The 26,546-nt window shown below is 39.1% G+C and overlaps 4 protein-coding genes across 5 annotated transcripts in view; 1 reads left to right on the top strand and 3 right to left on the bottom strand.

Moving 5' to 3' along the window:
• Positions 1–192: 192 nt before the first annotated feature.
• Positions 193–13,738, bottom strand: ppp4r1l (protein phosphatase 4, regulatory subunit 1-like). 2 transcript variants are annotated; one of them, XM_008321153.3, is made up of 20 exons: positions 13,331–13,738; positions 11,649–11,693; positions 10,981–11,110; positions 9,685–9,791; positions 9,375–9,517; positions 9,149–9,295; positions 8,722–8,829; positions 8,306–8,371; positions 8,040–8,198; positions 7,463–7,587; positions 6,622–7,118; positions 5,981–6,510; positions 5,609–5,695; positions 5,291–5,476; positions 4,347–4,508; positions 4,073–4,173; positions 3,737–3,857; positions 3,095–3,229; positions 2,365–2,506; positions 193–2,219 (listed from the first exon to the last, which is right to left on the bottom strand). In XM_008321153.3, exons 1-20 carry the CDS (start codon positions 13,335–13,337, stop codon positions 2,074–2,076), a joined length of 3,144 nt encoding a protein of 1,047 aa, XP_008319375.1. In that variant the 5' UTR covers positions 13,338–13,738; the 3' UTR covers positions 193–2,073. The 2 variants fall into 2 exon arrangements, with proteins under 2 accessions (XP_008319375.1, XP_008319374.1); XM_008321152.3 differs by lacking the exon at positions 13,331–13,738 and adding an exon at positions 12,160–12,220.
• Positions 13,739–14,641: 903 nt separating this feature from the next.
• Positions 14,642–16,162, bottom strand: bcdin3d (BCDIN3 domain containing). The gene is made up of 2 exons (XM_008321154.3): positions 15,905–16,162; positions 14,642–15,486 (listed from the first exon to the last, which is right to left on the bottom strand). Exons 1-2 carry the CDS (start codon positions 16,133–16,135, stop codon positions 14,923–14,925), a joined length of 795 nt encoding a protein of 264 aa, XP_008319376.1. The 5' UTR covers positions 16,136–16,162; the 3' UTR covers positions 14,642–14,922.
• A 505-nt stretch (positions 16,163–16,667) lies between these two features.
• Positions 16,668–18,142, top strand: cox14 (cytochrome c oxidase assembly factor COX14). Its single transcript, XM_008321156.3, has 2 exons — positions 16,668–16,821; positions 17,721–18,142. The coding sequence occupies exon 2, from the start codon at positions 17,731–17,733 to the stop codon at positions 17,905–17,907; it is 177 nt and encodes a 58-aa protein (XP_008319378.1). The 5' UTR covers positions 16,668–16,821; positions 17,721–17,730; the 3' UTR covers positions 17,908–18,142.
• Positions 18,040–26,546, bottom strand: part of cers5 (ceramide synthase 5) — a 22,215-nt gene continuing 13,708 nt past the window's right edge. The window contains exons 3-10 of the mRNA XM_008321155.3: positions 26,110–26,240; positions 25,900–25,957; positions 25,759–25,809; positions 24,434–24,526; positions 22,755–22,883; positions 21,762–21,868; positions 20,519–20,675; positions 18,040–19,145 (exon numbers count right to left, since the gene is read on the bottom strand). Of these exons, the coding sequence (XP_008319377.1) occupies positions 18,978–19,145; positions 20,519–20,675; positions 21,762–21,868; positions 22,755–22,883; positions 24,434–24,526; positions 25,759–25,809; positions 25,900–25,957; positions 26,110–26,240 (894 nt within the window). The 3' untranslated portion in view covers positions 18,040–18,977. The remainder of the gene's footprint in view (positions 19,146–20,518; positions 20,676–21,761; positions 21,869–22,754; positions 22,884–24,433; positions 24,527–25,758; positions 25,810–25,899; positions 25,958–26,109; positions 26,241–26,546) is intronic.

The following is a 26,546-nucleotide window of genomic DNA, read 5'->3' as shown; positions in this document are numbered from 1 at the left end:
GCAGTTGTTTGCTTGAGTATATAAACAATGTTGGTGTAAACATGGTTTTATTACCACAGAAAAGGACAATGTCTCTGCATTATTCCTCCTGCGATTTGTCTGCCCCAACAACAGCTCTCAGTCAAGAGTTTATAAAGCATCATATTAAAAAATGGAACTAATCAGTGGCCAACAAATGACAACACAAGAAACAGCTTTATTTTCTTAATTTTAATTACAGAATACTAAAAATAACATTACATAAAATGTCTTTTTAAAAGAAACCATCAAATATTACAAAGGCTGTAAAGTTTGTAAAGTTAGGATAGAAAAATCTTTGAACAGTGGTGCATAATTGAAAAAGAAAAATAATTTTCATAAAATGTATATATTAACTGTTTTACTACATTAAAAAATGAGATGGACACAAAATGCAGACAGATGAGATGAGCAGACACTGCCATTACCGCAGTGATCTCTCCTATTGTAGGAAGAAAGACTCCAGATGCACAGCACACAGCAAAGTTCGTTCCCAAGTTTTTTAAAAAAATGTAGAGGGCATATCATTTACAGAGGGGGAAAAAAGAAAAAAAGAAAAAAAAAAGGACTAAAAAAAGTGACTTGGTGACTGCTCCCAGTATTCACACATCTCAGAGGGATAAAAACCTAAACTGGCCTTGGTTCCATAAACACACACCACTTTCCACAGGTTTAAACTGTACAAAGAGTAGCAAAACGTTGAGAGAACCCATACTTTTAAAATCATTCCATCAAGACGGAATGAATCACACCTTCTCGTTCAGGCTCCTAATACAGCTGCTCCTAAAACCTACTGTACAACTGGTCAATCAGTTTCACTGAAATCTATCATGGTCACATAGTTCATACCTCGAGGTCAACCATTTGAGTTGGAATAGACTGTACAAAGAGTAGGATGGGGGGGCGGGCCAGGGTTAAAGCATGCATGAATAATCAAACAGTGCACTCGCCTTCAAACTCTTCTCCAAAACTGACCTCAACATGTGGCGCATTAATGACAGCCCTTGTAGAGAAGTTGGAGTTGACGCAACAGAACTGGTTAAAACATTTTTTTAACCCATTTATCGAAGGACATTCAGGATCAGTGAGAACCACACACCTCTATATAACACACTGGCCAGTCAAGTTCAAACAGAGGTAATCAATTGTCTCCTGATGCTTGGGGGTAAGGTTGTGTGCCATTCTTGTTACATCAGACTTTTTTGGGTTGGGAGGGGCAGGGGGGGTGAAGAGGTCAACAGCTTGTTGTTTGGAAAAAGGTCTGAGAAACACACTGAGGAAAATTCACTGTTCCATCTATGCAGCTGTAGTGGTTTCACTGGCCCAAGGAGACCAGGTAGTGAAATAAAAGTCGAAAGGAGGAAATTGGAAAACAATCCAGATAACAATTCACGAAATTAAGGTTGTCTTAGACAAAAGACATATGTCAGGAAATGAGGCTAAAATACAACAGCAGAGCTACTTAGTTTGACTGGTCTGTCCCCTGAGTTAGTGCACACGTCAGAGTCTGGCAGGCCTCACCTGCATGTTCATTAAGAAATTCACAAGAACAAGCAATGAGGGATAATCATAGAAAAACAAATCAAGCAAATTTCTCTCAAGCTTAACGTTAGCTCCGAAAAAAAAATCAGTTTAGTTTAACAAATCAAATAACTGGGGAGTGAGTAATTTCTGTTAGTGTAGAAGGTGAGAAAAAGGATAAATTCAGGTGAAAATGCGGCCGCTCCTATGAAACGAGGAGGGGCCGTCTTCTTGAGTCCTGCTCATTTCCTGAAAACACTGAGAGGTTTGGACTGTGGTATAAAAGTAAGATGTGCTATAAAAGGTCCAACCACAGACAGTTGAGCTGTGTTTGTTTGAACATGCTCACACTCTACACTTTAATCTGAAAAGGTGTCAGGATTCAAGTGGCGGCTGGTGCAGGTCTGTCCAGCAGGCGAGTGGTCGGTCATCTGGTCAGGTGCTGGTGTTGCTGGTTGTGCTGACTGTGCATCAGTCAGACAGACAGGTAGATAGACAGGCAGATGAGCTGTAAACTGGACATTTACACTGAGGCTAGGTCAGAGAAGCCGTGTCCAACAAGCCTTTGCTGGGGTCCAGGCTGGCAAAGAAGCGGACATCACGATCCTTGTCTGACTGTAATGCCATCACAGTCTCTTCCAGCTCATCAGAGTAGGCACAGCCCTGTTCCTTAAAGTAAGCTGTAAACCAAGAAAAAAAAACACACAGCTCAAACTTCAGTCTTAATAAATATCTGACAAACATCACACACGTCATTGTGATCATTTAATTATATAGACATGTAACATTTGCACATCACATCATAGCTACTGAGCCAGACTTCACCTTTCTCCATGACACTTTGACGTAGAGCCTTAGCCACCAGTACACGGACATTAGCCACTGGGTCATGTGAGAGACTGAGGAGGCTGGGTAGGAGGTGCTGGCTGAACTGCTCCATGGGCATACATTCCTCTTCCACTATGGCCTAAAATATCAGAAAAAAATTAAATGGATCAAACACATTGCTGGGTCAGTGATACTTTTGCAGTGTGCCACAAGAACCAGCGTCCCAGTTTTGCAGTGTGCCACAAGAACCAGCGTAGAGTGGCGCTTTTGTGCAGAAAAGCTTGATTATTAGCATTTATTTTTAAAAAAAATCCTTGTAAAGCTGCTGTAACGTTGCATTAAGTTTCTCTTAAAAAAATTCCAATATTGAAATAAATATATTTTTAGTTTTTAGACACATTTTTTCTTATCTAATGGTATTATGTGACCACATTTACATCAGCCATTAGTTAGTTTTTTTTTTACTTCCTCACATGTTAGGTCTATTCAGCATCATGTGCTTATCCTTAAGCACATGATGCTCACTGGGCCTCAGAGTAATCAGCCTTGACTTACATTATTCCAACTTAACCTAATACAAACCTATTCAAGGTCTTTATGAAATAAACATGAAGGTGAAAGGACATTAATTAGACAGTTACACAGCAAAGGTGAAAAGAAGGCAGATTCAACACGTCAGCTGTTGTGTCATTGTTCTATGGATTATAATAATGTTAACATCACAGACCTGACAGATGAAGGCGAAAGCCTGCCTCCCAACCCATTTGGGACAGTGGCAGAACCTGACGGTGAGTTCGTTGATAAAGTTGAGGCCTAGCTCATCAGCACCACATGCATACAGCTTCTGCAGGATCTCTACAACCTATAAACCGTATCACAGCAGAATAAAGGTTTAAAGGCTTTAGAAAGAAATGTTATGGTGTTTATTCCAGGTTTTTGTATTGACTTTTACTTAAACAAGAAACTAGACAACAATGATGAAGAATGAATAAACAAATGATGAAGTTTTCATTATATGTTCTGTTTTGTGCTAGACTTTTACATGCAACGATTCAACTCTAGAGAATTCCTACATTTCCAGAATGTGCAGAAAGTACATTTTGTACATTAAGGAAAACAATACAAGACTGCAACTACAAGATGATCCATTTGTTTAACAAAACATTAACCACAAGAGCTGAAATCTGCCAGAGCATTACTTCATTCCATTACAATTCATCCAGATCATCTTCCATCTGTGTGACTCATTTCCTTTTTGTCTACAGTTTCCTATTGTTTTGATGACAACCATCTGGCACAAGCTGGCAGCATTATTTTATTACTTTAAATCAGATGTTCCCTAAACCAGCAAAATCTGGAATAAGCTTACCAGTTTATATGAGATCCACCTGACCTCCGAGACTTTATCAGAGCAGAGTGTGAGGGCTATCTGTCTGAGGTAGTCATACACATCGTAGTGGCTGTACAACTCAATGATTAAGATCAGCTGCCTGGAGGGAGGCATGGACAGAAGGCACAAGTTAGACTAACTTTCTTTACAAAAACAGCCTGTCAATAAGAGCATTAACACTTGAACTTTAGCCGTTTAAAAAAAAAAACACAGCATAAATATATCTCAATATATAGACAAATATAGCTTTTTTAACGTTTTTCTGTAGATCAGCAAAAAAAAAAAAACAAACAAACAAAAAAAAAACAACCATACTCTGCCAGTTCATATCTGAATCTCCAGTTGCGGTTGTTGTCTGTCACCATGAACTCCTGCAGCTGGTACAGATACTCCCTCCTCTTGTCTGCGTGCAGCAACTACAAAAATAAATACAAAAGCAAATTTACAAATTTAGTCCTATAACCGGATAAAGACACTAACTTGAAAATATGCATAATGTGATGAAAAATGTTCTTTAATCCTTTCTGTGCCATAGACAGCTTTGAAATCCATTCGTTTTTATTCTCAAACAGAAAAGAAGATTTATTACCTTGAGGAAGTCGTACAGGTGTTTGAGCACGCCGATTCGAACTTCATCCAGGTCTTTAAGGAAACCATTGAAAATGGGTACAAGATCTGCTGCTGTCAGCTGGTCTCCTAGAATCACTGCCAGCTCATGAATGGAGAACGCTAAGGTACGCCGCACCTTCCACTTGAAGGAGAGAAACACAAAGATGGTTACATTTTTTCTATAATATTGTTATTCTTAATATTATTCTTTGCTAATCAAACAATATTGGAAGAGTACTGGAACAAGAGTGTACACCTCCACTTTTCATACATAACAGAACAAACCTACACACCCTGGATTATATTAATCTTGACACATGACCTTTGTTCTCCTCTTTTCTGTTGAAACCAAACAATACACCTTCTATTCGATATGAGTATAGTCTTTTTTCCCATGTGCAGTTTTCATTAAATGTTACATTAATTTATTTCAATACCATAGACATTGCAAATCAAACACTAAACAAAAGGATGGTGGACATGTTAAAATGAGACAACATTTAATTTAAAAGTTGGACTTTTTTCCCTAATAAACTGCCAGAACAGTGCCCTTCCTTTGATTGTGCAGTGGAAGTGGTTGTCTCAGTGTGACTCAGTGTCATTACTATGTCGCTGTTGTTAGGCAATTGTTCACTTTGAATACTTCCAATTCCTGCTCATATCCTGAATGAAAGCACTTACACCACAAACGAAACCTAAGCCCCAACTAATTATAATGCACATTAGATACAATGCGGAGTTCTAACGCAACAGCTGTGAATGTGTTCAAGTGAGGTGCAGGGGGGGTCAACAACAGTACAATTTTCAAAAGCGGGGACACTGCAGAAAAATGTAGGGAACCCACTGCTCTCTATTAACACTTAACTAGGGAACTGAATAAATATATCAGTTTATATTTTATTCCTGATTTTTTTTTTACTTTACCTGTACATCTGTAGCGAGGGTTTCATATGTGTCTTTGAGGCAGTGCCAGTTCTGTCGCCCCAAAGTAAGAGCGACTCCAGGCAAACTGAAGGCACAGTGTTTGGCTATCTCTGTATCAACTGTCTGGGCCCGGGCCGGGTCTGTCATAGAGAGGTATTGATCCAAGAGTTGCTGTGGGATAACATTCTGAAGAGACACAATAAGAGGTAGATGAGACTGATGAGGAAAGAGCTACAAGGAAACTGGAAGACAGGCCTTTTATTATCAAGTAATCAAAACAAACAGCAGATCAATACAAAATAAGACGCCTTTACTGACCTGGACCTTAGGCCTATCGTCTGACATTGGGCTGAAATCTGAGTCATCTTTTCCTTCTTCCTCCACACACTCAATCAGTTCAGAATCCTGGAAAAGACAAATATTCAGTAACATATAGTCATGAAGCCAAACAAATAACTTTAACTTGTTCTGACTATATACAGGCTACTTCTATTGCTGTTTCTGAACATTTCTGAGCAATTCAGATCAAAATGGGAAAGAATTCCACCCACAAAGATTATTGTCCTCAGTCCCTAAATGGTTATTAGCAGTTTTTATGAAAAGTTATTTATTAATAGTGAATGTTTACAAGAAAAACTACAAGGTCTTATGAATCAGTTTGAACACTGAATATACTGCCTGGTCTCTTACTAGAATTGGTGAGTTAGGAGGAGAGTCCTCCTGGTCCTCATGATCCTCCTGGGGCTCTGTTTGTGTCTCTTCGTCTCCTTGCTCTTGGAAAGTGCTGGGCTCTACGGTTGGTGGACACTCCATCATTGGTTCTTCTTCTGCGGGGATCTCCTCGCTCTCGGGCTGAAATTCCGCAGGTTCATTCCCCTCAGGCAAGTCTTCAGTGCAACTGTCTGCATTCTCTTCTGTAGGGGTTGTCCGACTGTTGTCTGTGGTGCTGTGGTCCGTTAGGCTATTATCTGTAGGGCCGCTGTCTGTAGAACTGCTGTCTGTGGGACTGTTATCCTCAGGGCTTTTGTCCGCAGGACTGACGTCTTCAGGGCTGTCATCTGCTAGACTGTCGTCTGTAGGGCTGTCGTCTGTAGGGCTGTCGTCTGTAGGGCTGTCGTCTGCTGGACTGTCGTCTGCTGGACTGTCGTCTGCTGGACTGTCGTCTGTTGGACTGTCTAGCTGGGCTGCCTTCAGAGCTGCTGACAACACCTGGTATTGGGCTAGAAGCAAATTACAGATAATGTAATTTAATCCATGTGCATACAGTTATATACAATAATTAAACAACTACCAGTCAGATGATGATGATGATGATGATGATAGACAATCACCCTGTACATCAGGATCATCAATGTGTGGCTGCAAACAGTCTAAAACTTTCTGTATCTGGTCGCTGGTAGATTTGCTGCGACTAGACTTGGAGTCAGGACAGTTATCCTCAGCTTGGTGTTTCTCTGTCTTTTCCTCCTGCTTTGTCACTTCCTCTGATGTTTGACAACTTAGCATCTCCAGCTCACCGCTGATGTCTGGTAATGGAGACCTCCAGTAGTGGAAAGAGTTAAAGTTTTCATCGGTCTGCTCCATCTCTTTTGTGCTCGTAGCAGCGTTTGCAGCATTGTTTAAAATAAGTTGGGAGAAACTTTCCTCCATCTCTCTGGACATGGTGTGGTTGTCATCGGGGTTGTGCGGGTCCTCATTGTCAGCTGTTAACACGTGCTCTGGCGATGGCGTTGCACGCCCGTCCTGGTTGGGAGGTGTGTGAACAATGGTTCTTTCTGTGAGGCAGCTACTGATACCAGGGCAGTTCAAAGAGTTTAAGGAGCAGTCACTGGAAAGGGGAAAAAAACAAAAACACTTCACCAAATCTATACAATCCTGTACATACAATACAAAAAAATGTTAAGCAACATACAACTAATAATATTTGTATGTTGCTTAGTATTAGATAAGATCTTCCAGGCAACTCATGAAACTGGTCTGTCCTGATTAAGCCTGATGAATAATGCACACAGTGAGTCATTTGAACAGTGACGCAATAACGCCTCAGTATTGGCAAGGATTTTGGACTTGTCTTTACTCCTACGCTGTCACTCATCTAATCGTGAAGTCTGAATTAGACAACGTGTTGTTCACATTAATTGAACTGAAACATTGTTGAAACGGTGAACTTACCTTTCTGACATCGTTTTGGGGACCTCTAGTAAAGCTCCATCCTCTCTGAAATGAAGGCCTGCGCTGGAAGGGTTAGCAAAAGTGGAGATAAATCGTCCTAGAGACTGAAAGGCAGCCTGACGAACCTGTAAGAGTAACACCAAAAAAAAAAGTTTAGTTTCACCTCAAAGAAACATATTGTAAGTAATAGTAATCTTAGTCAGCACAACTCATGAGAATCTAATGTTTCAAAGTAACTCAAAGATAATTGAGCTGTCAGTGATTTTGGTTAAGAGTTATTCTGAAATTTTGCATGCTTTGTTTATTGCTGGCGATGCAAGTGATTAGGAATGTAGCGTTGCGAGTAGTTTGCTTTAACAGCTTTAATAAAGCATTAAAAATGTAAAGTTGAATTGTCATCAAAGGATGCAACTTGAAATCAGGGACACAGAACATGGGCATGAAACTTTCTGAAGCAACAACAGCTAATTTTAGTAGAAGAGGAAGTTACATACAGTATATACTGTACATGGTGGTTATTTTGTGCAACTTGAAGTCATTCTTTTTCTGATTCTTACAATATCTATCTGCATCTTACCCAGCGTGACTGGTCACTAATGAGGCTGATGAACAAGGGCGACAGCTTTGCACGTCGCACCTCTGAGGAGGTGGAGTTAGAGACCATCATGAAGCACTCAGCACAGGCTTTTCTGATGCCCCACAGACTGTCAGAGCACAGGTCAAAGAACTTGGGCATCTGCAACAGAACCCAAGACAGTCAATCACTGAACTGTAATGAACTAATCATACTCAGCTTTGCAGACTGAAGTGTTTAATATCTATATTACTACTTTACTGATTTACCAATAGTCTCTCTGTAGCTTCTTGACCTACAATGGAACAGAACTCTCCAAAATTTGCTGCACAGACCTAGGACACAAACAAAGACGAAGAAGTTAAACTACAATGAAAAAAAAAATCTAAAAAAATCCCATATGAAGATGAAGATATATATATAAGTGCTGGTAAGCATCACGTTGCAATAATATATTAGTAAAACGCAATCTCCCCAACTGAACCTTGTCTCAATATAGAACCAGCATTCTTATGAAACAACTGAGCAGAAATGAAGGCAAAACAGAATTATGGCAATGTCAGGCCAAACAAAAACATGAGGGTTAAGCTGTGGCTACCCCAGCTGAAACAACAGGATATAACCTGTGTATCACAGTCACATAATGTCTTTTGGTCAAACAGAGACATGGTATAAAGGATGTTACCTTGCGCACTTGAAAGAGTCTGGCGTCACTGCACAAGTCACAAAAACGTGGCAATAGTAGATGTTCCACTGTGTCTTTGCTCAACATGGTCACAACTTTACACATGATCTGCAAAAAGTGGTGGAGAAACACCATGTCATCACAGCTGAAGATTTCACAGAGAAAGAGAAAAAAATAGAAAACCCAACTGAACTTGATGAAATAAATTGATAATATTTTTGATAAAAATAAATCTTTAAATAAATTCTTAAATTAAGCAGTTTTTAATTCTACTCCAACACTAACATAAAACACAAGAGAAAAGGAAATCACAGATGAACAGGCGTCACTTATTTCTAACAATGTATTAGGTAGTCAGAATTAACAGGTTTATTGAACATACTCTAGCTTATAATTCTAAACTTTAAAAGTAAGTGGATTTTCTTACAGCAACTGCCTCTATTTTGTAGTCATCGTCACTGCTGGGTTCTGTCAGGTCCAAAAGAACTGGACACACTTTGGTCTCCATGTCACCTTTAGAGATGAGGCCCTGTTCCAACAGAACAAGCAGTGCTGCTTGACTTGTTTTCCGCACCTAGCACAAATTAAAAACAAGGGTTTTAAAAAAAGGTGTTCCAGCTTTATTTATCAAACTGGTCAATTTAAGAACCTACCTGGTTATTGGGATCAGTGAGGTAACCCACCACAATTGGTACTAAGTATCTTGAGAAAGCAGCAGGGAAATTGGGCCGACTCTCATGTAAAAACATGGCAATGTTGGGAACCTGCTCCATCAGCTCAGCTCGCACTGTGGGCTCTAAGCATAAACATCACATTATACAGATGAACAATAAATACATTGTTTGTGGATTGAAATGCCAAAAAGTACTTAGTATATACAATTGAATTTGTAAAAGAATTTGTGCTGATGATAAAGCGTAAAGTTTGCACCACATGCGGTAATAAACAGGAAAATGTATGCACCTCCATCTTCTGACATTCTGGCAACTGTCTCCATGACACTGATGAAATCATTTTCATTGTCACTGAACTCCCGCAGCACATCGAGCAGGCCACGTGCCACGATTTGCCTAAAAAGCACCAAGAGTTTCAGGTTATTGTACCACGTGCCACCAGCTGCTTCTGAAAAGCACTGCACAGACAGAACTGTTACATACTTCACACACGAAGTTTAAAATAGGAAGATTGCTTTAACACAGTAGCTACACATATTTTTAAAGGACAAGAGCAGTATCACATGTCTGAGAGCTATTACTACACAACATTTGAGGGACTGATGCTTTATACTTTTAGTGGACAACAAAGCAGTGCCCTAAAATAAGCAATTTACTACACACACATTTTTAGTCACTTTAATGTTCAACCTGGCACCAATTTGAACAAGTGACTTTATTGTGTGACAATGGGTTTCATTGGCATTTGGTGCAAGAGAAAGCTATTAGAAGACAGCTGAGCAATAAATGCCATGGCTGACTTAATAGCACCAGTTGCTAATGTAGCTCGTAAATGTTGAAACGTGGTGCCTATCATGTTCCCAGTCGAGGGTAAACTTAATGTTTCAACAACAACTCCAACAAACAGAGTACGGACACTGACCGAGGTCACCAAGCGATAAAAACCCTCATAGTCAGTGTTTGCTGTTTTATTTTCTAAAATATCCTTTAATCATCACTTAAGAAAAACTAAGTCATTTTAGTTATATCAGAACTTTACTAAAAGCAAACATTCATTATAAACACTTGTGTATATGTATATGTCAGAATATTTCTAAGCAACTGCCAGCTTGTGCATATTCATCCCAGCTTGTTTTGGTCTGTGGCTTGGCAGGACAAACATAATCTGGCCCTTGTAAAAGAACTAATTGAGGACACCTGGTGTGGTGCAAGGGCTCAAATGTGAGAGTTGTTTTGCACTTGCCGGTGCAGGAATAATTGCATAATTAGATCTTATTGGGCCAAAATTCACATTTTTTTACCAGCATCCTGAGCACAGAAAAACAACATAGACAGAGCAAATATACAGCATTTTCATTGAAGCCTGTGTTGTACAAGTTTGTGTGTGTATATGTGTAGATAGCAGTATATAGAGAAAACAAAGTTCCTGCAAGACATGCTGCTTGGTAACAAACACTTGAATGTTATCTACCAGCTCAGTATTTGCATTGTATAATAAAGGTTTTTGTAACCTTGGTGTGAAACTAAATTTCATGTGCAATTTTGGATGTTTTTAAGTAGTAATTAAGCAAGGAATTTCACTTACCTGTTAAAAACATTTTCACTGAAGGCGTACTTTTCTAGCCTCCCAAGGGGGGTGAGGTTGTCTTGTCCTGCATCCAGGAAAGCTGTGATACGAATACTATCACAATCTGAACCATAGTCATCGAATCCAACTGTATGAGAGGAAAAAACATTTTATATTCACGTGACAACAAAAAAAAATAAATGTTACAATTACATTGAGTACAATTGTAAACTAAATCATATCAAAAGAATGAAGATAATTACAGTGCCATATTGATTGACCTGGAATAGAAAGAAGGATATTAAGAATCCCCATGAGATGAATTAAGTAGGTAGAATAGAGAATAAAGAAATTTCCTTTTATACCTTCATCCATAATAACATACTGGCTGATAGGTCTGATTAAAACACTGTTTCATCATCTCCATGGCTAACACTGACAGGGATTTATGGTCTGGATAACTGCTAATAATAGCATGGCATAAACCTTGAAATTGTGTTGACAGCTTTAAATTTCACAGGGCTGAATGGGCTTGCTTGAAACACAAGACACTTCCATATCACACATACTTTCCCAAATGTAGAAAAAGCACAGCACAGTTTCAATAACACGTGGTGAATTCCATATTTAAAAATTGGTAATGTTTATAAAACTTTTGTAGGAAAAGGACAATAAATGATACTTACAGTCATCCAAATCATCATGGCCATCTTCAAAGTATAAAGATAGACCTGCGAAGGTTAGACAGTTTAAACGGGCAGAACTTCCATGGTTGCAAACTAAACATCAAACAATCACAGTCTCTACACAATGATGTGATGCTGAAAACAAGAGACAAAGACTTCTTTAGCAAACCATTTGGTCACTGAATAACAGCTGTAAAATGTAAACTCGGTGTATTCACATGACATTAACAGATCAATGTGTTTGAAAACAAATCAGTTAGGTACAGTACGGCTTCCTTGAATCCCAAAACGTAGACAATAATTATGAAGAACTCCACAAGTTACAAAATGCTGAATTGTAAGGCAAAACAAAAAACAAAACAGATACACAAAGCCAATGGAATACATTCTGTATCATTTAAAATATGAACTAATACAAACACTATCATGCAAACCACAAACCAGTATTTTAATCAATACATAATGTCAGTAAAAATGCATTTAAATTTAAGAATCTCACAAAAATTATTACCAATTTGGGTTCTGAGAAGAGAGAACATGACCTTGACCCGATCCATATATCCAATCAATACATTTATTAGTACGGGTTATTTCTTTAACTTTACTTTAACTCTTGTATTGACGTATTGTTTACCACCACCGGCAGCAATAATTTCTGTCTTTAGCCATTAGTCTTGTCTTCAGAACTTTACTCAAAAAAATGTTTTACGTATTGTTGTTTAAGATATACTATCAACCGGTATATCAACTAAATGTGACAGCTCACATGTTTAAAGCAAATTCTGAAACAAGAAAACTTAATGTAATGTTCATTAAAAACTGAACTAAAAGGTATAGCGTTTAATATTCCGTTTTAAATTTAGTTGCCAAATGGAACAGAACCGGGTTCTCCTAAGGTTCAATTATAAACACTGTGTAGCAATAATGATGCGCAACAACCAAACTTTGTTTTCTATTTTTTTTTACGACATTTGCGATATACTCAACACAAGACATCGAAAGTTAATACGTAGAACAGTAAACTGATAAATGTCACAACAAAACGTGGTGGGACGGTAAACATCTGTGTTTACAAGCGTTGGAATGTACTGCGCCGATTTAAATTAAGTCGTATGTTGATATAATACACTAAACGTAATACTTTATTGGTGTATTTAATGGCATTGAAAGAGGTTCTCACGGTTACAGTTAACGTCAGATTGATAAAGCACAACACCTCGCCTTTGTTGGTCATAAAGGAGGATTTGCTGCAGCTTATGGCCGAAAATGACTTTAGCAACTTGGCTAAAGTTAGCTTGGTCAATTCGCCAGTATTTCGATTAAAATATCCGATAATAAACACATCCCAGATGCCCCCTTCGCTTTCAAAAGTTTGGAATACATGTCAATCAAGCACAACTATGCTAATTTGCGAGCTATCTGTCATAAATGTGGTTTATTGTTATCATTTTCACACCGCTGGTAGCTAAGCTAGTTAGCGGTGCTAAGTTTGCTAACACTACTTGTCCAGCCCTTTTCCTTGACTTGGAAATAACCCTGCGCCAAGAGGGAACACAAAACTATCCAAGCACAGACCTCTGGTGTAACGCTGTACACTTTATGCGGTGTAACTTAGTATATAAAAAGTCTACTCTGTAGCTTCTCTATACTGAACAAAACAAAAATTTTAAAAGTAGTATTACCTGCCATCTTGAGTCTCGCCTCGGCTATGCGGGGCCGCCGTCCCGGTGTGGGCTGTCACCAGCGCACAGCTGTCACTCATACACAAACTACTTCCTGAGAACACTTCCTGGGGCTGATATTACGCCAACAGTTTCCCCTTATGAAATGTTTTAACGAGAAGAAAACTGATTTCCACCTTCAATACGTAATCACAGGCTTAGTCTTAACCGGAACCCGTTAATACAATATTCTCATTCAGCTACAATTCCAACCTTAATTTTAACCTTAGGCAGCGCGTTAAAAAAAATACAGTTTACGTACAAGATTGGGTTCTCATAAAAGACATTGATTGATTTACCAAGTTCTGCCTGGTAAGAATTGTTGGTTGCACAGCGTCGGGAACGCGCACAGCTAAAGCGGAAGTCGGTTTTGGAATCGCTGAGATTTGCGTCTTCGTTTGGGCTGCGCGCGTTTCGACATCGTCAGGTGCGCGCAATTCTCGCAAAGTGGGTCTAATATCGAAAATCGCCCCAAACAATAACTAGGTACAGACCAAAGGCCAATACGTTAACTTCAGGTTTACGTTCATTTTCTCCTTTGCATCAGACATAAGTTGGTTAAAAATTCCTCAGTTGATCAAAAGCGAAAAAGCTTAAAGTATAATGATGAAGATAATAAAGTTCCTGAAATCGTCCTTTATCTTTCTTGGAGGGAAAACTCTTATTGTTTCAACATCAAATTACGTGATTGTAAATTAAAGGCACACAACATCTTCAATATTCAGCGACAGCTCTCGGTCACACAGAAAATTTTATCAGAAATTACATTATTGAACACCTAATGGAAGTTCTTAACGTCACAAGACACTCCTGGGTGAAAGTGGAAAGAAATTAAGGTAAATTAGAATAAAATACAAAATATAAATACGTTTATAAATAAAAATAAATGATAAATGACACTGTACAATAGTACAGTGTCATTTATTCAGAACAATAGAAGCTTCAAAATAATTAGTTAGATGCATCATTGAATACACAGTATACATGAGATATTGTAAAAGTTTGGATATTACAATTTACTGTTTAATAGTTTTATTGCAACTGGCAGGAAGGATATCCTGTGTTTCTCTATAGTGTAAAGTGTAATTTTATATGTATATGTATATGTATCCTGCCTGGCCCTCAGGCTGCTGCCCCAGCAGACCAAGGCATACATGATGGTTATTGGCACAGTTATTTTCTGTCATGCCCCGCCTTGGGGATAGAAATGTTTTCACGCAGCCGCGAACTGAAATACTATTGAGAACCTGATGTGAAAGTAATCTAGTGGGGCTTTTACTGTATACTGCACAACCCACAAAACCTACACAGTTTGTACTTGTGAATCAACATCCAATCAAACAGTTTTGGGATTTCTAAAACCAGAGATTTTCAACAGTGGCTATGTTTAATGATCATTTTAATTATATATATAATTATGTTGAAACATACAATAATCAACATACCAAAAATAAAAAAAACCCCTCAACTTAAATGAGCAAAGATAAAAAAGAATCACGCAGAAAACATTATTGGGTCATATTTTGTCCACAGCATCGTTTGTGCTGTTATCTTCACTGAGTCACTGATTCTGAGCCTGGTCTCTTCTTGAACAGCAGCAGTTTCCTGTCCCACACTGTGCTGCCGTAGCTCTGGATCAACTCCATGCCACACTGTTTCTCTAAGTGTTCCTTTGCATGTGCTGCCACATCTCCCCGAATCTTCAGGGTCTTAAAGATATCAAAGTCTGAGCGTCCGATCTTTCTGAGCCGCCGCGCGGCTGAACGGTAACATTTCCAGGGCTGAGCTTCTAGCAGTAGATGACTGCTGATGGAGGCCAGACAGGAGAGAAGCTCCAACAGGCCGGAGTCTCCGTGGTTCAGATGGACCCACATTGTGACAGCCAAACAAAGAGTCAAGTGGAAGTTGGAACAACCGTGCTGGTGGAGGTAGCTCTGCAGTGGCTCACTATCTGCAGTGATGTCCAGAGGGATGAAGGAGATTCTGCTGGGCAGAGGGTTTGTCTGCAGAGCTCGCTGAATCAGAGCTTCATCCAGGTCGAAGCCCAGGAGATGAACCTTGTTCCCCGTACGCTCTTCTTCGTGCACCACATGTTTATAAAAGGCTACACTCAGGTCCTGTTATTAAGAGAGAAATACATACAGTAAGTCTGGCCATCATGGGATTTATGTATTTATTCTAGTGAAAGGAATGTTAAAGTCACATTATCCTTAGGTTAAAGTAATATCTTTATACAAAAGTAATTTATAAATAGAATCCTTTTAATTACAGCACCTATAGAGATATGTATTTTGTTAGCCATTTATACAGGATATAAATGAGTAAGGTAATATTTTTTATAATTAAATTTGACATTTATCTGTAAAACAAAAATAAACAAAAACACACTGTGTTTAAATCTGTCATTATGTAAAAATATGCCTTTATATGGAACATATTTATATGGTCTAATATATAAGAAAATACTGTATTTTATGAATAAACGGTGAATGAAAGGTTGAAAAGTTTTATTCAAACTCTCCCCGATTGTCGTACCCCAGAATTGCAGCCCACATCCAGGATGAGTGTGCTCTGTTGGTCTCGGCTGAATCCTAAATCTTGTAGGAGAGAAGCTGGGATCAGACTCAGGCGGTTCTCTGGTGGATTGAATGTGTAATAATTTATAAAGTTTCCAAACGGAGCAGCTCCCGGATCAAATGCTTCATCACCTTCTTTAACTTCATTCACGTTATTTCCTTCAACCACACAGTCGCTACATGTTGCCATTGTAACGTGTACGTCTCTGAAATAATTCCGTGTGGGAACACAATGCCTTGGCCGAGATGCCTTTCGCTTTTAATGTTGATTTTCCGTCATATTTTTTAAAATCAAATTCTCACATCATAAACACTAGTTTCACGTCAAAAATTAGAATGACCTGAGACACACGCGGATTTTTTTTAAAACAACCTCACAGTTTCGTATGAAAATAATACAGAACGAGCCCATTTGGGCTATATTTAATATATTTTATTTCTCATTCGATAGTTATCATTGAAACAAACATAAAACTAGTATGCCAATAGTTTACATTTTTGATTGTGTTCAATAAACGTCTGAAAATTATGACCTCTCAGTTTTATAAACATTTAAAAAAGAAATGCTTTTAAAATTTCAGGCATATATATATATATATTTAAATGTTAAAGAAAACATAGTTTTGCTCATTCAGTTTATTTAAGTTAAGAGGTGTAATAGTTAGGTACTGTACAAAAGTTTCTTTATCCCCACTGGTCAGTAGATGGCGCTCAACGGCTCGTCCTTTAGTTTTTTGAAGAGGACAAATGTTCCCTTGGAGCTTCCGTACTGAAAAAGCGCAGTTTCGTTAGCTTGAATGCTAATTTCACATGTTACTTCCCTGACATTGAGGTCTGCAGCGAGAACCTGTGTTTGTATTTACTCCTCGAATAAAGGTAATTTCAATTTCCTTATTGTCGCAAGATGCTGTGGTGATTTTAGGTAGGAAGAAATGGTCCCATTTAACGACAGAACGTTGTGACTTTCGCAATGTCGACACATCGGAGAATTATACAAACTTAGACCCGATAGATTTAGTTGTGTTTTATTCAACACAAATGTTGCTTGTATTTTTTAAATTAAAATTCAGTCAAATCATCCACTACACAAAACAGGTAATGTCACTAGGAAGAAAAATAGAAAAGGATGTGTTTTGATCCTGTATGTCATTAAATGTACACTGATCAGAAGGATTCTGTGACGTTGACAGTGCAGAGGGAAATCTGGATATTCTTCGTGTTTTATTGATCTTATTCTTTATTTGATTTATTGTCTTTTAAACAGTGATAACTCGTTCGTCAAACAAATAATCAGCCACTTTACTAGTGCCGTGGATTTTTGATGAAACACTTACAGCTGAAGTGTAATTTTAGTGTTTAAACTGTATGAAACTATCAAGTAGACAATATGTCCAAAAAAAAGCTAAGGAAGCAATGTCGCTTCTAACTGATTCGGATGAATTTGATTTGTTTTGACATGTTTTCATTCCTATAAGCACGTTTTCCAATTTAACATGAATAACTGACGCCAAATTCTACACTTTTGGTTTTCTGGCGGAAGCAAAAATATTTAAGTTTTAGGTGTAAACACACTGGTGAAAGTTTTTTCAGCGTCCTGCATTACATGTTCGAATTCTTTTTAATCAACCATAGCAATTTAGGCACATCCAGAAAAACAATAATAAATTGGCCTTTTGTATGTATATTTATCTGAACAGTTATATTTAAGTCAAGGCTAATTCCTAAGTTTGACCTCCTTACTTTTATCAACTGCTGATGTTACTCTTCTTCTCCAGGATCTCCATCATGGTGACCGGCAAGCGTCTGGCTGACATTGGCTACCGGGCCTTTTCGGGCTCCATGATGCTGCTGACGTTATACGGAGGATTCCTGTGCACCTTGAGAGCGTACAACTTTTTCCAGAAACAGAAGCATCTGAAGGTGGCAGCAGAAAACCAGAATCCTGATTTGGTCAAAGACTGACGTCACATGGACTTAAACACCCTTTTGTTTTGCACAAAGGTGGACATTTTCTCCATTTCCCTTTCCTGCATCCCTAAACTGGGAAGATTTGTATGAGAATATGTGTCGACTTCATGGAAAGGATTTTGTGTCTTTGCGTCAAATATGTTTTCTTTAAGAAAACCACCTGAAATAATAATATGAACCAAAAATAAAAATGTATCAAATCTGTGTAATGATAAGCACTGATTGAGAAGCTGGCTGTAATTGCTTGTTTATATTAAATGCACTTATGAGGCAAAATATCGGTGTTTGTAGAGAGTAAAAGATCTGGAGAGAATTTCTTTTCCAACCACAGAATATATTTCTAACATTATTTTTTGTTTTTACAAGGCACTCATGTGAGAACATTTACAGTGCTTCTCATACCTGGATTCAATATAGAATGACATCAAACAATTTCAGAAACATTTGGTCTCAGAAAAGTAAAAAAGAACAAACAGTAAACAGAAAACAAACACAGCGTCACAGAGTAGGAAAACTGAGTGATAAAAGGGTAAATTCACTAAAACCACAAAAGGCTGGAAACAGCTACTGCCTTCACTCTCATGTAGGATGAACCTCTGAACACAAGAAACTGAAACACGCAGATTTTTCGTTCTGAAAAAATAGGAATTGCAATAAACTCGGGAAGTTTAAATCCGCATCAGCTGACGTTCACCTTCCTGTGTTTTCCAGTGTAAATTAACTTTTAGCAACAAGAGAAAAAAAGTTCATCAGACCAATAAAACTCGGAGAGAACGATTAAACTGACCAACATCTGCATCTACAAACTAAATCATCCCATCATTTGTAGAATTACCAGTCCTACTGACTGACTACTTCAGTGTTTCACCTCTGGAGTTGTGCACGTCTTTAAGGGCTCTTCAGAGATGACACTGAGTTTCTGCATGTACCCCATCACCAGTTCACCTCCTGGACGTGCACTCACTCTGTCGGTGTCCTTGTGTGTATGTGTTTGTGTGGGAATGTAGACACAAGCTCGCACTCAGAATAGAAACTGCAGGGGGCGCTAGGCTTTAGGTTTCACGTCACCAGCTGCTGTGGTTCTGAGCTTGGCCTTTAGCAGCAGCAGCAGCACAGTGACCATTAGTGCCATTTTCTCCCTTCGTTGAGAGAGCATTCTTCAGACCGTCTGCGGGCGTGTCCGCCTCTTCTTCTGAGCTGCTCTCAATGTCGCTGCGCACGTCATTGACCACCTGGTAAACAAGAAATAAAAAAAAAAAACTTTAACTTGTATTGTTAATCATTGTGTAAACACGACATAATCATTTACCTAAACAAACTCAAAAATCAAAACATCAAGGTTAAATTACAGCTGTGTTCATTGGAGCGTAGGAACATTTAACTGGTAAAAACAAAAACTTGGGAAAACCATATAGGAAGACCAGGGATCGAACCAGGAAACCAGTTACACAGTTGCTGTGAGGCAAGCCAGCTACCCACTTGTTCCACTGTGTGCTCCCTCTTAAACGTCGTTGACATGCGAGTTGTATAGAGTGTGTATTCTCACCACAGGGTGGTGCTGTGGGGACGACCGCGGCTCTTCTGACTAATGAGAACCAGTTGGACATGCCTGATCTCACTACATTGACATTAACATTCATGCATTTAGCAGAAGTTTTATTCATACAAGGTCAGAATTAACAGTCAATCATGTGGTTCCTCTGGGAATCGAACCCAGGAGGCAGGCATGCTAACCGCTACACTATGGAACACATACTCATCATTTAAAACGACGCCTACACAGTTAGCCGGAGGTCAAAGCTAAGCAGCTACTTCATGATTCCAAATGAATAATATTAGATTAGACAAAGAGAGAGAGAGAGAGAGAGAGAGAGAGAGAACAAAAACTTACAGCCACACACACAGAAGTGGAAGAGAGTGAGAGCGGAGTGGAGGAGAGATCAGTGGACAAAGACAGACAGAAAGTCTCTCATTCCAGAGGGAGAGGAAACACACAGCGTCTGCAGAGAGAGGACACAGAGTCAGGGACGGACAGAGGAAAGGACGCACAGTCAGACAGTGATTATATTTAGATCCCGTAAACTGGATTGTCCACAGACTATTTCACAAATTAAAAGCTCAACACAGACTACTGTGGACTGGCAGGCATACACACTCCACAAGCTTTGTTCATGAAACTAAACATAACAACTTCTCTTCTAAATCATTCCTTTGTTCATCTCCTACTGCGTAATCATTTTCAGGGTCGTGCACACTTCTGTAAATATTTGAAAGTTATTTTCAGGGTGAGAATTTGGAAATTCCTTTTTTTTTTCTATGAAAAGTGTAACAGAAAGTGACTATTTGTTAGTTCATTTACTACTTTACAGTACGTGGACACACTTCATATACAGCAGAACTGCACCGCAGCACTTGTTCTCATCAACTGAAGAGAAGTGAAACTCACAGGTGCTGTTACACCGTAGCTGACAATATGCCAATATTTATAACCAGAATTTATGAAAAAATCCATAACTATAAAAAAAGCCACTACACAATAACCAATAACCTACAAAATAACCAGTGATGTGATTTCTATCGACCTGCGTTACTCCGTGTGACCCACCTTGCCACGCTGCATGGCTTTGACAGCTATGCCGGCGATGAGGTAGGACCAGATGATGTGTAGCACCTGAAGGACCAGCAGTAAGATGTTGAAGACCCACCAGGACGGGAAGGGTCCAATTATGGCCCAGCTCTCAAAAAAGGTGGAGTTAATGACCCTGGAAAACAAGAAGAAGTTAAACACCTTGAAGATATTTACTTTTCTTTTACAGGGAGCAACAGGAACATTAGGAGAAATGTTTTCTTAGCTTAGCTTAGCTTAGCTCTTAGCTAACGTTCTGTAACAATAAAGCCTTCTTTCTTGTTTGCTGTCTCACTTTTATCAATTTAAAACAATGGTCTTAAACCCCTGGCCCGGGGACCTATATACATTATACGGAAATGACCCCCCCCCCCCCCCCGGCTCATTTGATTCACTATTAACTTAGTGATGTCATCGGTAGTTGAGATCAAAAGCATCACGCTCTCTCACATTCAGAATACTTCATTCACATCGTTAACCCACTCACTTTCTAATGAAACTCCATCAACAAACCACAGAGCTGGTAGACATGTAGGCACTAATGCACTGTTGGCTGCAGAACCAGCTGAGGCCCCCTCCACCCCCCGCCCCCAGCACAGGTATGGATTTCAGTTTAGGTGACTGCACCGGCAGCAGTAGCATTATCACTCATCCGCACTAAGACACTGAATATAGCTGCTCAGGTTACGTTTGGCAATGACGGCCTTCCTGTTGTCCGTTTCTCAAGACGCAGCTTCGACGTACAGTTCTCCTGACAGGAATGTTTACCGCCTGATCGTGTTCTTTCAATCTGCAGCCGTTAGGGCGATAAAGATCAATTGAATAGTCAGTGTACAAAGCCTAATCGGGTTCACAAGCCGGTGGCAGCTGCGTCACATGATAGTTATTTCTCAAGATAAGATCACACATTTTTAGTCTCGGGTCACGTGTCATACACTGGAGGAGCGGAGCGTGTGTCTTCATCAATGGCACCACAGGAAGTGGCAGTGAATGATGTTTGGTGGTTGACTATAGAGAAACTGCTGAATCAATAGGTAAATGTATATAAATGAATGTAATATGTATTAAAGTAAAAAAGTATTTTATGGTAACTGCAAACCAGCTGAAGACGGACCACGTTATCATCATTAACAACATGTGACAGGCAGTAAATCCTTGCAGGGATTATTAATGGTAACTGTCATGATTCACACGGGTGTTGCAGACTCCACGGTGAACTCACCATATCGGATAAATAACAAGTCGCGTGATGAAGAAAACAATGGTAAACATGATGAAGAGGAAGTCACACAGACGCTGATATTTGGCGTACTTGGCCAGTTTAGCTGCCTGTTGAAAAAGACAAAATACAACAGCTATTACATCACATTAACTCGTACACCTTAGCACTGGGTGTAGTCCCTCAAATTAACCTGAACGTCACCCAGCCCTTCTCGACCAAACCCTGGGCTTGTCCCTGGCACTCAGAGGACACAGGCTGTGACGATTAGGTGTCTTGTCCACTGACCCATTGCCACAGAGACAAGCAGAGCAGGGACACCTGACCTTGCTGCAAGGTGATCCACCCGACCCACTGAACCACACACGCCCACAGGCTTAAAATGACGAAGTCCTCGTGAATAAATCAGCTGATCGTCACGAAAAAGTTCTTAGTCACTAAACTAAGTTAATTACTAATTATATCTTTTTAAGAATCGGGCTTTTGACCAGATTTGTTTTGCCCTTTATGTCAACATCACCGACTTGGCCTCATGGACTTGAACCTTCAATCTTTCTAATTATTATTTCTAATCTAAATATATGTATAAATAAGTGGTAGGATGGAATTAGAAATTTAATTAAAGTCAATATTATAAATTTAATGTGACTGAATTGCAATATCTAAAATAAAACGTTTTTCAAAGGGCTTTCAGTACAAATTCATTTCGGTTGAAGATATAGACATATACACGTGAAGTTAAATAACACATTTCATTTTAATTTGTCATTTGTATTTATCTGTGCATTTTTCATCATCTTCCAAAAATGAATGCACTGGGCTGTAATCATGGTTGTAATTAATCACAATTAATCATGATTAATTGAGAGGGACATACACAAATACACACATATACAAATATACCTAAACATGCAGTATCTTAATACACATATTATATATACACATATACATACATTTAACATACATTACTGTATGTGGAGTTAATATTTAACTGACCTCCAACAGGGAGTCGGACGCATCGTGGACACACAACACCAGACTCCCTACTCTGGCCATGTTGTTCACGTAGGAGAAGCTGATGAGGCTGACTGTGGCCAAGTGATGGATGAACATGATCAGGAAATCCTGCAATAAAAAAAAAAAACAGGTGATCAGCGTGAGAAGTGAATATTCTTTATTGAATTCATTGTGTGTTGTTCTGTTGTCCACTTGAAGACAGAGAGGACAAGGAGAACAACACTGCCTCCACTTTGATCAGATTTTTTGACAAGTTGCCAAATGAACATTTCTGCCACATGACCAACTGTGATTTCCTCACTGCAGCCGCTCTGGTTCATGAATGAAAGCCTGTTCCCAGAGACGACTTCTTCTTTTGACCTGATGAGGAACTAACTCAGTGGCATCACTTTCTACAATTCTCTATCACTTTTGCCAGCAGTTTGTCCTGTGTGGTGGAAGCTAACAGGGAAGGCCTGTGCTGCTATATTCTAATGTTGGTCATCATGGTGGTACTCAGAGAGATCAATGTTTTCTCAGGTGCTACAGAGTAGAAAAAGTTTGAGAACCACTGGACTAGATTATTTAGGCGGCTGACATAATTATCTCAGCACGGAGAGTCGCAAATATTTGTCAAAGTATGTCAAATTAAACATATATAATGTTTAATTTCAGGTTATTTAATAAATTGATTTAAATTGATTTGGGGAAAACCCCTTGGTGGTTTGAGCTGTAGCATGAATGCAGAAACAGTTAAAAAGCAGTCTTGTTTGAGGTCATAACATTTGTTTCGGTTTCATAATGACTTAATAAAGAAAGAAAACTACTACCATTTCACCTTAATGTGGAATTTTACAACACTTGAATTTCTGTGCATATAATAGCACAGAGTCTGTTAATTTACTTTTTTTTCAGGTTATTATCTTTTATACCAGAAACTCTTTTTATTCCACAGTCTAATGAGCCTGAGTTTAAGGGAACACAGAGCAGAACAGATGAAGACAAACAGGAGCAAAGGTTAAGACGGAGACATGCGCGTCTGACCATCAGACCATCTGGTGTGACAGCGGCAGAAAACAAGAGTGGACGTGAAGAGGTCTGCAGGTCACATGGTCAACAATACACTTGGTCGTCAGCTAAATTAGATGTAATGTTGTTTTGTTTTGTTTTTTCCAGAGTTTAAGTTGTCAGTTTTGTCAATAACACTAAATAGTAAAGCTGACTTTCTAACAACATCACATCTACGTAAAACTGCATCATAATTCTGAGCAACACTGTATATCTGCTGGCACCAACTTAAACCAAGTGTTTACTCTGTGACTAAACTCAGGCAGGCCACTAGCGCCACTTTGAGGGCTGCAAAAAAATGTTTCAGTTTTGACCATGTGGGCCAAGGTTATCAACTAAAGACACCAGAGATACAGTATGTTATCCATGAGAAAATCAGTTACTATGCAGCTTTCGACCACATGGTGGTCAGTTCATTAACAAGCTCCATTATATAAAGAAGACGATCTCCTCTACACTAGCAAAAAATATGTTACTTAGGTACAATCCCGACATCAATTCTAATATTTAACGGAACCTGGGCCACTTTGTACTATAAAAATTGGGCCTAATGAGGACCCAGGTTGGTCTAATTTGAACACAGCAAAAACCCAACGCTTGGTTTCTCTCACCTTCCTCTTAATGTCGGTGAACTGAGAGAACATGAGCGACCAGTAAAAGGCCAATTCTGTCACATAGTAGTGGTAAAGGCCCGGGGTCATGACCTGGGGAGTCAAAGAGGAAAGACAAATGTTAAGAAGGAAACAAAAGAAATGATCTCCACATGGCTGGTTCAGAACAGGGATCTCAAACTCGAACAGGGCGAGGGCCACCGATCCACGTCATCTCAACACAGGGCCTCATAATAATTGAGTTGTAAAACAATTAAAAGATTTTTTGTTGTTTTGTTTATTATAATAAAAACTGTACACACAATTCAAACAGAAAGTCCAAACATTTTTAAATTTTTTTTTTATGACGATGATCTTTAAAAATGTGGATAAAGGTGCACAAACCTAGGCTACATCGGACACAAACTCATCTCATTTGTCATCGCAATCTGGGCCAGTGTCAGTCATTCTTGAAACCGCCTGTGCTTGTCGGTTTCTTTGGGTTCGATTCCCAAAGGAATCACATGTTTGGCACCTGCCAGGGGCAGCCTGTTATCTGCTGTTAACACAAGAATTTCCCAAATATGGGATCAATAAAGTTCAAATTATTAATTATAATTATTATCAACTTGTCTTTGGTGAATATAAATAATTATTATTTAATAATGACACCCAGCTGTGGGTTAGATCTAAGTTAGCGGGCGTGATGCCAGTAGTTTGAAACCCATGGTTTGGAAATTTATACATATAAGAATGCTACAGCTAGCTTTTTTAGCTATTATTTCTATTATATATATTATACTAAATATTATATTTTGGACCTGAAAAACACATTTCCGTTATCCTGAGTTAAACTAATCGTGCATGTTTTCAGACAGTGGGATGAAACAGGAGTAGCTGAAGAAAACCCAGACGCTCACACAGAAACAACATGGAAACTCCCATACAGAAAGACAGGGAATCAAACCAACAAACCAATGGCTTTCTGGCTGTAAGGCAGGTGCACTGACCACTGCTGTGGCAGCTGTGTATACTTAATAACTACGCAGAGAAGTTGGATACAGGAAGTCCTACAAGGGAAATGTTATTTCCAGAACGTACTGGATAATAATCCAGCAGAGTCCAGAGATCTGAGTTAAAGTGACAGTACACCAGGGTGGCGTTATCAACGACAGACAGAAGGTAAACAAGCAGCACCTGTGAGGGTGGTGATGTCGACTGAGTCTACATAAACGCCACATAGAATGTTTACAGAGAACATTCCAGGAGAACGGCTGTTTGGAAAGGCACTGTTCATGAACATGGAGCGCAATTCTTCTGAGACAGAGGAGAGAACTGGTTCATACCTGATAAGGGTAACCATACCAGCAATGCCGTGTATCCCAGAACCAGGGGGACTGAAAATAAACATGCGTTAGATGAGGATAACATGTTTAGAAAATCAATCATAAAAATGAACGGTAGTTGGAGTCAGAGACGGTGTTCACCTGCCAAAGGAAACGGATCCCATAGATAAATATGCCCAAGTAAAATGTAAACCTCCACCTAAAAGACAACATTTCAACAAATTTCACATTTTCACGCAAAACAAACATCACAGTGAACTGGTGACTGACGTCTTCAAAGTATTTTCAGAGTAGTTTCAAAGTGTCTAAATCCTATTCTGTGACATGCAGCACTGCAAACACGGGACTCACATGCTTTCGCAGAACTTAGTGTGTGTACTGGGTTTGTCCTGGTTCCTCCGGTGTCTGAACCAGCGCTGGACTTTTCTCACCTCCCAGTCCAGCTGCTTGGACAGGCCGTCCAGGTGACGGGTGTCTGGACACTGTGCAGGGGGGGAAAAAGATCGAGACGTCAATGATATTTTTATAGGTAAAAATGTCCATAGCCAACATCTGTGATTATCAACTGTTGGCTCGCAGGCCAAATTCGGCCCACTAAACCACCAAATCTGGCCCGCAACTGGAATACAAAATTATATATCATGTGGTCCACGTTATTAAAGCAACTAAAAAAAGAGTTAAAACTATAAGTATCATAAATATTAAATAATAAAGTTACACCAAAATGTGATTTTTGTTTTAAGGTGTCTGTCTAGAAGTGACCTCTGCCCTCCGTGCAACACTACATT

Source organism: Cynoglossus semilaevis, chromosome 11 (genome assembly GCF_000523025.1).
Source record: "Cynoglossus semilaevis isolate Cse_v1.0 chromosome 11, Cse_v1.0, whole genome shotgun sequence".
Classification (NCBI taxonomy): domain Eukaryota; kingdom Metazoa; phylum Chordata; class Actinopteri; order Pleuronectiformes; family Cynoglossidae; genus Cynoglossus; species Cynoglossus semilaevis.
Note: the sequence above shows the minus strand (reverse complement) of the source record. Positions and strands in the feature narration are given on the sequence as shown.

Coding starts and splice junctions, on each gene's coding strand:
- ppp4r1l (XM_008321152.3), bottom strand. CDS start 12,205: ATGGATCGGGTCAAGGTCATGTTCTCTCTTCTCAGAACCCAAATTG. Junction 8,830..9,148: donor ACAAAATAGAGGCAGTTGCT/GTAAGAAAATCC, acceptor CACTTTTTGCAG/ATCATGTGTAAAGTTGTGAC. Junction 3,230..3,736: donor GGTGGATCTCATATAAACTG/GTAAGCTTATTC, acceptor TACGGTTTATAG/GTTGTAGAGATCCTGCAGAA.
- cox14 (XM_008321156.3), top strand. CDS start 17,731: ATGGTGACCGGCAAGCGTCTGGCTGACATTGGCTACCGGGCCTTTTCG.
- bcdin3d (XM_008321154.3), bottom strand. CDS start 16,135: ATGGCAACATGTAGCGACTGTGTGGTTGAAGGAAATAACGTGAATGAA. Junction 15,487..15,904: donor ATGTGGGCTGCAATTCTGGG/GTACGACAATCG, acceptor TCTTAATAACAG/GACCTGAGTGTAGCCTTTTA.